Source organism: Octopus sinensis, linkage group LG2 (genome assembly GCF_006345805.1).
Source record: "Octopus sinensis linkage group LG2, ASM634580v1, whole genome shotgun sequence".
NCBI lineage: Eukaryota > Metazoa > Mollusca > Cephalopoda > Octopoda > Octopodidae > Octopus > Octopus sinensis.
Window position 1 is genome coordinate 194,353,767 of NC_042998.1, and position 14,316 is coordinate 194,368,082.

At 40.2% G+C, this 14,316-nt stretch overlaps 1 protein-coding gene across 4 annotated transcripts in view; it reads left to right on the forward strand.

The window, feature by feature from the left end:
• LOC115232583 (serine-protein kinase ATM) overlaps positions 1-14,316 on the forward strand; it is a 121,971-nt gene that overhangs the window by 72,085 nt on the left and 35,570 nt on the right. For all 4 annotated transcript variants that reach the window (XM_036500609.1, XM_036500607.1, XM_029802548.2 and 1 more), the window contains exons 36-43: positions 1,817-1,979; positions 2,426-2,540; positions 4,635-4,775; positions 7,132-7,323; positions 9,288-9,390; positions 11,103-11,242; positions 11,546-11,647; positions 13,783-13,917. In XM_036500609.1, the coding sequence (XP_036356502.1) occupies positions 1,817-1,979; positions 2,426-2,540; positions 4,635-4,775; positions 7,132-7,323; positions 9,288-9,390; positions 11,103-11,242; positions 11,546-11,647; positions 13,783-13,917 (1,091 nt within the window). The remainder of the gene's footprint in view (positions 1-1,816; positions 1,980-2,425; positions 2,541-4,634; positions 4,776-7,131; positions 7,324-9,287; positions 9,391-11,102; positions 11,243-11,545; positions 11,648-13,782; positions 13,918-14,316) is intronic.

Genomic DNA, 14,316 nt, shown 5'->3' on the forward strand with positions numbered 1-14,316 from the left:
ACCTTTCTACTTATTAGTACTTTGGTTTTAGCTAGGTTGACTCTAAGGCCCCTTGATTCTAAACCCTCCTTCCACACCTGGAACTTCTCCTCCAGTTCTGATAGTGACTCAGCAATAAGAGCAAGGTCGTCAGCGTAGAGGAGCTCCCAGGGACAGCCTGTCTTGAATTCCTCCGTAATTGCCTGGAGTACTATGATAAATAGGAGGGGGCTGAGTACTGAACCCTGGTGGACCCCAACCTCTACTTTGAATTCTTCTGTGTACATGTTGCCAACCCTAACCTTACTTACGGCATCTCTGTACATGGCTTGCACAGTCCTCACCAGCCATTCATCTATCCCTAGTTTCCTCATTGACCACCAGATAAGGGATCGGGGGACCCTATCAAAAGCTTTCTCCATGTCAACGAAAGCCAGGTACAGGGGCTTATCTTTGGCTAGGTATTTCTCCTGCAGCTGCCTTACCAGGAATATAGCATCAGTGGTACTTTTCCCTGGCACGAACCCAAACTGCATCTCATCTAAACTAACTCTCTCTCTAATTAGTTGGGCTATGACCCTCTCCGTAACCTTCATTACTTGATCCAACAGCTTGATACCTCTGTAATTATTTGTATCTAGGGCATCACCTTTACCTTTGTAGCAGTTGACTAGTATGCTGCTGCACCAGTCATTGGGTATGACTCCTTCGTGTATCACCTGGTTGACTATACGGGTGACTAGGTTATAGCCGACACTGCCAGATATTTTGAGCATCTCTGCAGTAATTCCTGATGGGCCTGGGGCTTTCCCTGTCTTCATGCTTCTAATTGCCTTAGCTACCACGGAACTATCAACTCGGATAGCTGGTCCCTCTGTAGGGTCAACATTCGGCAGACTCTCTTTATCCCATTCATTTTCCTCATTCAGTAACCTTTCATAGTGGCGTCTCCAAGCTTCTCTCTTTGCATCCTCATTTAGCGCAAGTGAACCATCCTCCATGCGAACACATTTCTCTCCTACCACATCACGATTCTCTCTCACACACTGTCTTGCAACACGAAATACCTCAAGTCTTTCATCCTCACGGCGCAGGACATTGGCAAATTTTCTCTTATCTGCTTCCCCTCTGGCTAGATAGACCTGTCTCCTAGCTTCCCTTCTGGCAGTCTGATACCCTTCCCTGCTACCACCGTTCTTCCAGGCCTTCCAAGCCTGTTTCTTTTGTCTAATAGCCCTGTCAACATATTGTTCCACCACCACGTTATTTTGGTCTTAAGGGGACTTTGCACCAGCCACAGATCTGGTCAGCGGCTTTCAGCAGGTTGTCCCTCAGAAACGTCCAGTTGTCTTCTACCCCATGTGTAGCTATACCCCCCTCTATTTCGTCAAAGGCTTCAAGTAACATGTCTCTAAATCTCTGTCCATTCGCAGGGTCTTTAAGCTTCCAGACCCTTCTTCTCCATGTTGGTCGTCTTCTAGTTGCCCTCTTAGTCCTGATCCTAAAGTCACTAACTACCAGTCTATGTTGTGGGGTGCATTCTTCGCCTGGGAAGGTTTTGGCATTTTTAAGCAGCCATCTTTCCCTTTTTCTGGCAAGGATGTAGTCGATTTGGCTAGTATGCCGGCCCGATCGGTAGGTGACCAGGTGGCTTGTTGGTTTCCTGAAGTTAGTGTTGCAGACCATAAGACTATTCGCATCGCAGAACTCCAGCAGCCTGGTTCCCTCCTCGTTGCGGGAACCATAACCATAACTACTATGTCCTTCCTAATACTAAAATCAACCTTGTGTTTGTGACCAAATAATCAATGTTATATAAATTGTTGTTGAATTTCAGACTGAGTTCTGTGAATTGGTTTTGCCGTATTTAGTCCATGACATCTGCTTGAATCAAGAAGGTGACATAGAAGCTGTTCTCACTCAACACATCAATAATTTCTTTGTCCAGCATTCATCCATCTCAAACTCACCCAATGTAGATGTGACTTCAAAATCAACAGGTCTGTGGCATTGCTAATATCTATCACTCCAACACAAGGTCTAATTGATATGTTTGTTTGTTTGTTCGTGTGTGTGTGTTAGTGTGTCTGCGTGCGTGTGCATGCATACGTGCATACATGCGCGTGTGCGCATCTGTAAGAGAAAGAATATAAAACTATGTATCAGAGGTGGGTATTTATGTAAGCATATAATTATGTAAGAAATAGCCTCTGTATGGAAGAGAATGACTCTGTGTGTGTGTGCGCATGTGTGTGTGTGTGTATGAGAGAGAGAGAGAGTAAACAAAAGAAAGAAACCATGAGAGTATGAGTGTGTTCAACATAAGTCATCTTATATTTATTTGAATGTGCTTTTATAGGTTGGACAGAATCACAACAGCATATTTTAAACAAAGTGACATTGAATGCCATCTCTCCCCTTTTGTCCTCTCTCTCTCTCTCTGCAGGTAATACCATCAAAATATGCATGAATAAGCAGTCTGTACAGAAGATGCTGAACGTTGTACAGTACCTTCGGCAGCAACCTAGAACAACTCACACAGCAAAAAAATCTTCCAAGAGGCTAGTATTTCACCTTTGTTTCTTACTTACACTAAGTAGCTCCTTTGTGAATCATGAAGTAGGCACAAGCCTCTAACATGTTTTCTTAGACCAATAATGAACACATTTTTCCATTGGCAGCTGACTAATCAAAGATCTAGCTTGATGGTCTCCTGCCAGTTTGTCTTTGGCTTTCATTCCATAACTGATATCTTGTGTAGAATCTGGTTGGTGAGGCATGGTGGTGGCGGCAGCTGCAGCCGTGGTTTTGATGGATTAGACCACTCAGCGAGTTTGTAGTTATCTACAGATCATAGATGTTACTGAAAGTTAGTCTAGGTTAAAAGTCACTCTGGTTCATTTGTTCATGTCAAACCATCCAACCCATACCAGCATGGAAAAAAGGATGTTATGTGATGATGTTGATGATGATAAGTACTACTTGCACCATTCTTTTCCTTGTGAATCTTTCACCTGTGACACCAGGGATTTTACTTATGTATATAGGTCACAGCAACATGAAAGACTACTTTTCTACTTTGCCCTTGAATATACTTGTCTATGCCAAATCATTATGAACTTTCACCTTCCAGAGCTTACTTGGTTTCCGACTATATTTTATATTTTATTTCTCTTCAATATTTTATATAAATATGTTATAAATTAATTCGATACCTTGAGACTGCCTGTTCATACTTTGTTCTGTAACATATATATCATATTTGATGGCCTATAAGACGCACGAGTGCATAGGACACACCCTAGCCTAGGCTATATGTTTGTAGAATATAAGGCGGCGAGCTGGCAGAAACGTTAACACACTGGGCGAAATGCTTAGCGGTATTTCGTCTGCCATTACGTTCTGAGTTCAAATTCCGCCAAGGTCAACTTTGCCTTTCAGCCTTTCGGGGTCGATAAATAAAGTACCAGTTACGCACTGGGGTCGATGTAATTGACTTAATTCGTTTGTCTGTCCTTGTTTGTCCCCTCTATGTTTAGCCCCTTCTGGGCAATAAAGAAATATATATTTTTGTAAAATAAATTACCACTAAAATAATGTTTTAATTCTTCCACTTACCTGTATAACTTTATGTTATTACCGGTAATTATAAGCAATTTATTTGCATCCACATTCAATATAAACATACCGTAGGTGATTGTTCACCAATTGATGGCAGCATACGTTTTGTAAATATACATACCATTTTGAGTGAGTTTTGAGCCCTACATTGAATGCATTGGACACTGGGGTATTTTTTAGCCACTTCTGGATAAAAAAGGTGCATCTTGTAGGCCATCGAATACAGTGTATATATATATATATGTGTGGTGTGTTTGTGTGTGTGTCTGTGTAATAGTGACAAGCAGTAATAATACCAAGGTAATTTTTATCTCCAACTTAATGTCGAAGTTGTGTTAAAACACAAAATACTGTGTTATTTATCTTGAGAGGATTTCTCATAAGGGCTCATGGTGCATAAAAGCACTTGTAATTATGTCACCTGGTATGGCTGCCAGATCACATGAGTTCATCCTGCTATGGGCTCCTCAGTGGCAGGCGTCCAGCAGCAACTGAATCTTCCATCAGTGATATATAGAATCTCAGTGTCTATTCTCCCAAGGTAAACAACGCAGTAGTCTGTGTTCTAACATAACCTCCCCATTAAGTTGGTGATCAAGATATGTATACATACACACACACACGCACACACGTGTGTGTGTGTGTGTATATATATATATCATCATCATCATCATCATCATCGTTTAACGTCCGCTTTCCATGCTAGCATGTGTTGGACGAATGACTGAGGGCTGGCGAACCAGATGGCTGCACCAGGCTCCAATCTTGATCTGGCACAGGTGCCAGTAAGGCGATGCTGGTAACGATCACGCTCGAATGGTGTCTTTTACATGATATATATTTACACATATACACCAGTTCTGACCCTATGTATGTGTGTCTGTGTACATGCATCTAGCATCTGTATATGAAGGCACATGGCCTAGTAGTTAAAGTGTCAGGTTCACAATCATTAGGTCATGGGTTCAATTTCTAAACTCTTAATATATTTATAAATATTTTTATTTCTTAGTGTTGTTTTTTCCTGTCTACAGGAGTGAGAATTGTCCACAGACAAGTTGGCAGAACAACTTCTGGTTAGACCTTGATTACAGCCACATTGCAAAAGCTGCCAACTTCTGCTCTGCACATTTCACAGCCATCTTGTATTCTGAAATCTGGTGGTATGCTCAAATGTAAGTAATATACGCCTTTTTCTTCAACTCTCTCTCTCCCTCCCTCCCTCCCTCCCTCTCTCTCTCCCTCCCTCACCCTCTCCCTCCCTCACCCTCTCTCTTTCTTTCTCTCCTCCCCCTCTCTCTTTTTTTCTAGAAAAAATAGATGGAGATGTACTTTTCTCTGTATCACTTTTAATCAGAAGAGGAAAAGCAGTATTCCTGAGCCTTTTTCACCTCCTTCAAGACCAATGGTGGAAGGGGTGGAAGAAGCCGCAGCTGATGCAATATCCTCAGACCAGAACCCTGTTCCAAATATTTATGATACAGAGGGCTCAGCTGAACTCATGATGACCAGAGAACAAAAATATTAATAATGATTTCTCACATTTGTACAAAATCAGAAATGTTATTGAGTTGGGATCTGTGAATAGAGCTGTCTCAGTAAGGGAGTGGTATTTATTGGAATGATGCAGGAAGAACGGAAGGCATAGTCAACTCAAGCAGAATTTGGGCTTAGAATGTATTGAATCAAAACTAAGTACTGTAAAAGTTTAGTTTGGTATTCTGTTAGTTTTGCTAATCATTGTCCTCCTCCTCATCATCATCGTTTAACGTCTGCTTTCCATGCTAGCATGGGTTGGATGATTTTGACTGGGGGCTGGCGAACCAGATGGCTGCACCAGGCTTCAATCTTGATCTGGCAGAGTTTCTACAGCTGGATGTCCTTCCTGACGCCAACCACTCCGAGAGTGTAGTGGGTGCTTTTCACATGCCACCAGCACAGGGGCCAGTCAGGCGGTACTGGCAATGACTGCTTGAATCTTTTAACACATGCCACCAACACAGGTAAGGCGACATTGGTAACGATCACGTTCGAATGACACCATTCGAACGTATCCTAGAAAAAAGATATAATTTCTAACACAAGCACAAAACCTTAAATTTAAAGGATGGTGTCAATCAATTGTATTCACTCCAGTATTTGAATGTATTTCTGTGAGTGACCCTGAAAGAATGAAAGACAAAGTTGTCTTTGGCAGTATTTGAACTTTAAATGTAAAAGGTTGCAACTAAATACTCCAAGAAATTTTGTCTTAAGTTCTAATGATTTTACTTAATCTACTGCCTTTGAAATTATAATAATTATGTATTTATTTCTAAAATAAACACTATGTTTAATTTGAGAGAAGCAAAAATAAATGATATGTACAAGGACAATACACTGCCTTAAGCAGGATTTGAACTTGTAACTTATATCATTTATCTTGTAGCATTGCAGGTTTACTTACTGTGGCCATGTGATCAGCTAGCAGGTACATGGAAGAACTTGGATTTTGTTGTAGAATAAGGTTTCTTGAAGTAAACATCAGACAATTATGGCTATACTTGGATATGATAGACTAAATGACATAAAAGTTAACATTGCACAAATCATTTAATATATATCCCATGCTAGCATGAGTTAGATGGTTTGACAAGAACCAGCAAGCCAGACTCCTGCATTAGGTTTCATTGTCTGACAAAATTTCAATCACTAGATACCCTCCTTAATGCCAACCACTTTACAGAGTGCACTGGGTTCCAATACTAGTGAAGTCACCAAGTAACTTACATGATAAGACCTCTTGGCACAATATCAAATTTTAATAAATGTGACTGGCTAAACACACAACAATCATGTTCAAGGAATATCCCAAAATTTGAGACCTGTTGAGAATTTTAAAGATCTGACTAAGAATTTAAATACCAATTCTTTTATGAAGCTCAGAGTTTTATAGAGTTAGTGTTCAATTCTGATTTCTTTCACATTATGTAATTAACTTAAAATTTTCCATAACTAGATTACCTCTCTGTTACTAAGTAGCTTTCTTTTAAAATAATAATAATGAAATTATTGTATACAGTACTCAGGTGCACCACAACTTGTCAAAAGTGCGTATAAAGCATATGCAGTAATGTAGAAATGCCTGGAAAGCAAACAGTGTATGAGTCAGATACATGCTTGTGTGTGTATGGAGGGGAGAAAATCAGGTGTAGTGTTGGCGAATCTCAGGAAGCATGGAAGTTTTGAAGGATGCAGTGCTCCGACAACTAACAATTGATGCCGGCAGTTTGTTCCATGCTTCTGCAACTCTTAGTGTGAAAAAATGTTTCCGAAAGTCATGGGAGCTGTGCTGTTTTCTGACTTTGTAAACATGTCCAGGAGTGTTAGATGGGTGGAGTTTGAAAAGGTGCTCAGAGTTATTGTTTATTTTATTTTAATCCCTGCCTTTTATTCACAGCAGTTTGGAAAATGGATATGGTGCAGAATTAAGTACTCGGAAATATTAACTTAATATCTTAAAGAATACCTGGAATAATTTGTTTCTTTCAGGGAAAGTCAGGAGGAAAAAAGTTCAGCTGAAGAAACAAACGGAAGATTCCAAGATAGTTTGGCCATGTTTGCCTCACTAACTGACAATCATGTTAAAGTACAAGGTACATTGCTGAAGGCTTATCGAGAAATTGGGGACCCAGATGGACCCTATGGTTGTGGGGCTGGAACCCTTTCAGATCCTACTTCAAGGTAAACAGATTCATACAAGAAAATTTTATTCATTTATATGTCTTAGAACTTTCATACAAGAGAGAGCAGTTTATACTTGCAGAAACTACATGCTCCTTGTATGTAGAAGGAGTCCAAGATCAAGAATTGCTTTAAATTCGTAATTATTTTCTGATTCAGAGTTTTTTTTATTGTTTAGAAATATAGTCAGGAATGTGTGAAATGATATTATTCTCCTTCATCATCATCATCATCATCGTTTAACGTCCGCTTTCCATGCTAGAATGGGTTGGACGAACGACTGAGGGCTGGCAAACCAGATGGCTGCACTCGGCTTCAATCTTGATCTGGCAGAGTTTCTACAGCTGGATGCCCTTCCTAACGCCAACAACTCCGAGAGTGTAGTGGATGCTTTTACGTGCCACCAGCACGGGGCCAGTCAGGTGGTACTGGCAATGACCTCGCTCGAATCTTTTACACATGCCACCAGCACAGGTGCCAGTAAGGCGATGCTGGTAACAATCACACTCGAATGGTGTCTTTTACATGCCACCAACACGGAGGCCAGATAGCCGCTCTGGCGACGATCACACTCAAATGGTGCGCTTAATACCCTACTAGCACAGGGCTCGACACAAATAGACTGAAATCCGTGCTTCACTGAGAAGGTCTAGTAATGCAAAAATATATCTTCCTTACTTGCTGAAATGATTACAATAACATTAGTCATAGAGCTAATGTCATTAATTATTTCTAATTAAGTTTTTAATGTTCATTACATTAATTATGTTAATTCTGACTTAATTGTTGGTTTTTGTGAAAATGACATTTCTAAAAAAATAAACCACAGTAGTTTATTTTATTCGCACATTGTGTCTGTCTGTCCAGTCAACATCAATACACTGTATATATCATGACAGCATACACATACTACACAATTTATATTCATAAGATCTACACACTGTGTCTATTTAGTCAACAACTACAACCGTACACTGTTTATTCAGTCATAATCTACATAAATTGTTGTCTTTTTAGCAGTATCACTCGGGTTTGTTTCGACCCTTTAGAATTGGAATTTTTGAAAAGTAAAAATTTTGCATTATGTAGCTTGTTATTCTCTTTAAGTGAACATTTTTCTGGTTAAAATACACCGAAAAATGGTGACACAGCAGTCAAAACATCGTAAAAAATTGGGATTTTCATAGAAAAAAAGCACCTTTTTGATGTAAATAATTTTTGGTCTTAACATGGTCCAATTTGAATTTTATCTTCTATGGAATGAAGAGCAAGCCTTCTTCTATCATACTCTCAATTTTGGTCAACTTGCACTGCAGGGTCTCGAAGGAGATAGTGTTAGTTGAAGGCTACCAAACCTGCCACACACACAGACAACTTCAACTTTATATATATACTAGCAGCATAGCCCGGGTATGTAAGAGCCCCTAGTAGGCAACGACTAATCCCAATCTAGTCCTTTCCCTCTTGGGAACGAAGGCTCATGTGCAGGTTGCAATATCTTCTCTTCACTCGAATACTTCTGTGTATACGATGTTCCTAGCTGTCCCTTTGGGCGATAAAAAGGTCGAGTTGTGTCCCCTAGACAGAAAATGTGTTGCATATAAAAAGCTTAGATTCTCGACCCCATGTCAAATTTATCGATCTTTTTCAGAACTGGGGGAACTTTTCAAAGTTTTCGCTGCGTTAGTTTTGAATTATGACATTGGGCTATGTGTGTGTCAAGTTTCATCAGAATCGGTTGAAAGCCGTGGTCAGGGTGAGGGTACAACCTGACAGACACACAGACAGACAAACTGCCGTTTATATATAGAGAGATAGATTATTGCTATGACTATCAGTGTAACGTGCTAAATTTGGTCCCTTTTGTCTAAAGAATAGGGGACTGAGTTTTAATATCCACTTATCCACTTGAAATCTGATATTATCTTGTTGACTTTGTATTTGACATTATTTACCTTTCACAGAATTCAGTTCTATGAACATGAAAACCAGTGGAAGAAAGCCATTGTTTCTTATGATATTCTAATGACTGAACCAGAACCAACTGTGCAGCTGGGCATGCTCAAGGTAAGGAAGTAGGATTTATATTCTTATCTATTTCTTTACTACCCACAAGGGGCTAAACATAGAGGGGACAAACAAGGACAGACAAAGGGATTAAGTCGATTACATCGACCCCAGTGCATAACTGGTACTTAATTTATCGACCCCGAAAGGAAGAACGGCAAAGTCGACCTTGGCGTAGTTTGAACTCAGAACGTAACAACAGATGAAATACCTATTTCTTTACTACCCACAAGGGGTTAAACATAGTGTGGACAAACAAGGACAAAGGGACTAAGTCGATTACATCGACCCCAGTGCGTAACTGGTACTTAATTTATCGACCCCGAAAGGAAGAACGGCAAAGTCGACCTTGGCGTAGTTTGAACTCAGAACGTAACAACAGATGAAATACCTATTTCTTTACTACCCACAAGGGGCTAAACATAGAGGGGACAAACAAGGACAGACAAAGGGATTAAGTTGATTACATCGACCCCAGTGCGTAACTGGTACTAAATTTATCGACCCCGAAAGGAAGAACGGCAAAGTCGACCTTGGCGTAGTTTGAACTCAGAACGTAACAACAGATGAAATACTTATTTCTTTACTACCCACAAGGGGCTAAACATAGAGGGGACAAACAAGGACAGACATAGGTATTAAGTCGATTACATCGACCCCAGTGCGTAACTGGTACTTAATTTATCGATACCCGAAAGGAAGAACGGCAAAGTCGACCTTGGCGTAGTTTGAACTCAGAACGTAACAACAGATGAAATACCTATTTCTTTACTACCCACAAGGGGCTAAACATAGTGTGGACAAACAAGGACAGACATAGGGATTAAGTCGATTACATCGACCCCAGTGCGTAACTGGTACTTAATTTATCGACCCCGAAAGGAAGAACGGCAAAGTCGACCTTGGCGTAGTTTGAACTCAGAACGTAACAACAGATGAAATACCTATTTATTTACTACCCACAAGGGGCTAAACATAGAGGGGACAAACAAGGACAGACAAAGGGATTAAGTCGATTACATCGACCCCAGTGCGTAACTGGTACTTAATTTATCGACCCCGAAAGGATGAAAGGCAAAGTCGACCTTGGCGTAGTTTGAACTCAGAACGTAACAACAGATGAAATACCTATTTCTTTACTACCCACAAGGGGCTAAACATAGAGGGGACAAACAAGGACAGACAAAGGGATTAAGTCGATTACATCGACCCCAGTGCATAACTGGTACTCAATTTATCAACCCCAAAAGGATGAAAAGCAAAGTCAACCTCGGCGGAATTTGAACTCAGAACGTAATGGCAGACGAAATACGGCTACGCATTTCGCCCGGCGTGCTTACGTTTCTGCCAGCTTGCCACCTAGGATTAATATTCTTATCATCGACATTATCCATGGCTGTGTTCAAAGATGGGCATCACAGTCATTATCATAACATTGCATATTAAGGGCTGGATGTTCCCTGTGCCATATCACTTGTACAGTTTAAGAGATGAACACAAATAATTTCCTTTTAATTTTCATGCTAATAAATTTTAACTAAATCTGAAAATTTAAACAATATGAATTGTTGATCCACTTATAGGAACTTAGACACCCATCTCTGAACACTCACTCTTGGTTTTAAGTTAGAAAAACCTTGTTGGCATGTTTTTCTCTCAGCTATATAGGGAAGTGACAATAATATAGTATCATTTATTTATGCCATTGACAGTCATTGCATAAATGTGGACTGAACCACATTTTGGGCACCTACCTCAATAAACTGGACAGTTCCATCTCCCCTGAACTGCAAGAATTACAGTATGAAGCTGCCTGGAGGACAGCGCAGTGGAACCTAGATGTACCTACTAGGTAAGTTGTTTTCTTTAATTTTTTTTTTCTGTCTATATTGGAATAATCTAAGAGTTTTCTTGAAAGTATGCCTATGGTCTCAAAATGGAAAATTCTTTGTCAGTATTGAGATTGTTGATTGTGAATACCTGTACAGCTACACACACACACACACACACATGCACACACATGCACACACATTTCTCTTTTCCTACAGTTCAGTACCCTCCAGAGAGTTATCTTTACTATATATTGTCAGACTCACCCTCTTCATCATGTAATCAGAACTTCTTAGAAATATATGTTTCTCTTATATTTTTCCAGGTTAAGCACCAGCTGGGACTTCCACAAATCTTTGTACGCTGCAATGACCTATCTGTCACGCAACCAGGAGGAACCAGCTTTAGAAGCAGTACACTTTGCAAAGTAAGAACATGTTTTTGTTGTTTGTGTTGATGCTTGGTCCCAGCTCCACTCCTTCAAGTTGGCCTTAATTGAGCTGATCAATGACTTTCCATCATGGATTACACCTATTTCTTTACTACCCACAAGGGGCTAAACACAGAGAGGACAAACAAGGACAGACAAACGGATTAAGTCGATTATATCGATCCCAGTGTGTAACTGGTACTTTATTTATCGACCTCGAAAGGATGAAAGGCAAAGTTGACCTCGGCGGAATTTGAACTCAGAACGTAACGGCAGACGAAATACCTATTTCTTTACTATCCACAAGAGGCTAAACACAGAGAGGACAAACAAGGACAGACAAACGGATTATGTCGATTATATCGACCCCAGTGTGTAACTGGTACTTTATTTATCGACCTCGAAAGGATGAAAGGCAAAGTCGACCTCGGCGGAATTTGAACTCAGAACGTAACGGCAGACGAAATACCTATTTCTTTACTATCCACAAGAGGCTAAACACAGAGAGGACAAACAAGGACAGACAAACGGATTAAGTCGATTATATCGACCCCAGTGTGTAACTGGTACTTTATTTATCGACCTCGAAAGGATGAAAGGCAAAGTCAACCTCGGCGGAATTTGAACTCAGAACGTAACGGCAGACGAATACCTATTTCTTTACTATCCACAAGAGGCTAAACACAGAGAGGACAACAAGGACAGACAAACGGATTAAGTCGATTATATCGACCCCAGTGTGTAACTGGTACTTTATTTATCGACCTCGAAAGGATGAAAGGCAAAGTCGACCTCGGCGGAATTTGAACTCAGAACGTAACGGCAGACGAAATACGGCTTCGCATTTCACCCGGCATACTAACGTTGCTGCCAGCTCGCCGCTGGAGTACTCACTTCTTCAACAAGTTATCACATTTCATGTCATTATAGGTTTGTACACATGTAAAGAGGCATAGGTTGTGGCTACAGCAAGCACCAGTTCCCCAATTTTTACTCAAATCAGCCTACATATAGTTGCTTAGTCTTCTAAAAGTAGCAGCTAAATCTCTCTCAAATCATGTGCTACTGTCTTCCTAGGTGCACTTTGCCTTGAAGAAAAATATAATGGTTTAACTGGAGTGCATTTTATGTGACAGTTCTGCTCAATCAAGACTAACCTGGGATTAAACAACAATAAAAATATTTGTGTGATATGGTGCAGAGTCCTGTTGCCAGACATAGGGTCTTCCAGCAGCCACCCTCTTGACCCAGGGCAGCACTGCCTCATCCAGGCACTTGATGTAGGCCTCTGTGTTGAGTCTGATGTCATGTGGGAAGATGAGTGGAGGTATAATATTGCCATCACTTGTGATCACTCCAAACACCATGATGTTGACTGGATGTTTGATTTTTATCAATCTTGGTACATTTTTCAGGGACATGGCAAGCCAACAGTTGTTCTGTGTGTTCACCATCTTATTCTGGCAGAAATTTCTTGTGTCTGAGAAGAACCAAAGCATGTTCGGTTGGAAGGGATGCTTGAGTTTGTTCAAAAGCTTTGTAGCATAGTCTTTCCTCTTGTCCTTGATGGCTTGGGATAAAAATTGGCCCTTTCTCATCTTGTATGTGGAATATCAAATGTCTTCATGCACTACCTGCCTGATAAGAAATTCAAACACTCCCATGTCCCTGGCAATGGACCTGATTGACTTGGAAGGATCATTGTCAATCCTAGCCTGGATCTCACCAATAAATTCAGGAGTTATTTTCTTAACAGAACGATCAGAGTGAATTTCCTGAGTTGCCATTACTTTTGTGATCTCCAATTAGACTCATCCGATTCTTTCCGAATCCTCTGCACTGTCCTCAGATTGACCACCCAAACACTCTGAAATGTTCATATTGAATCTTCCAGCATGAATGCCAAGTAGTACATGTCGTTTCCAAATTTCTGGCAGAGTGAATTGTGTCATGGTGCCGTTTTTCTCACAGACGGTGCCCAACTGACCCTACTATACTGTGTAGTCAACAAAATCAAAAACAAGCAATGCCCATGCATGAAATTAAAAATATAAAATGATGACAATTTACCCATTGCATCTTGTATATGTGTGTGTAAATGGTGTGATTCTCTGATTCTCTTTTTCTTTCAGGTTATCTGTGATGAGGACATTACGTGAAAGTAGTTTAGAGAGCTGCAGTCCATTATATCTTGCCCTCAGTAGACTAGCATGTCTTGCACAGTTAACTGAAATGCTAGAACTGGACAGGGACAGCAACACAAAAAGGTATCAACGTTTCTATGCACTATTTACGAACAAGTAAACTAATACATATGAATGTGTGTGTGTGTATATAGCATCCCTCAGCCTTATGTACAATAGAATGTGCTTATGGACAAAGGTGAAAAGCATTTTTTGAAAGGACTGTAAAGTCTGGTCATCAACTGCAGATATTGTGTGTGTGTGAGAGAGAGAGAATAATAAAGTATCAACCCTGGAAAGATAAATGGCAAAGTTGACTTTGGTTTGATTATAGATATAGAGTGGTTGGATGTGGGAATAAGGCTATAACAGGATATTATGCAGTGTGTTGAATAGTGAGACTGATGCTATTACAGACTTATGTGCATTTTGTAGTATGAAGTGTGTGCCAGGCTATTTTAGTTATAGTGATATTAAAAAAAT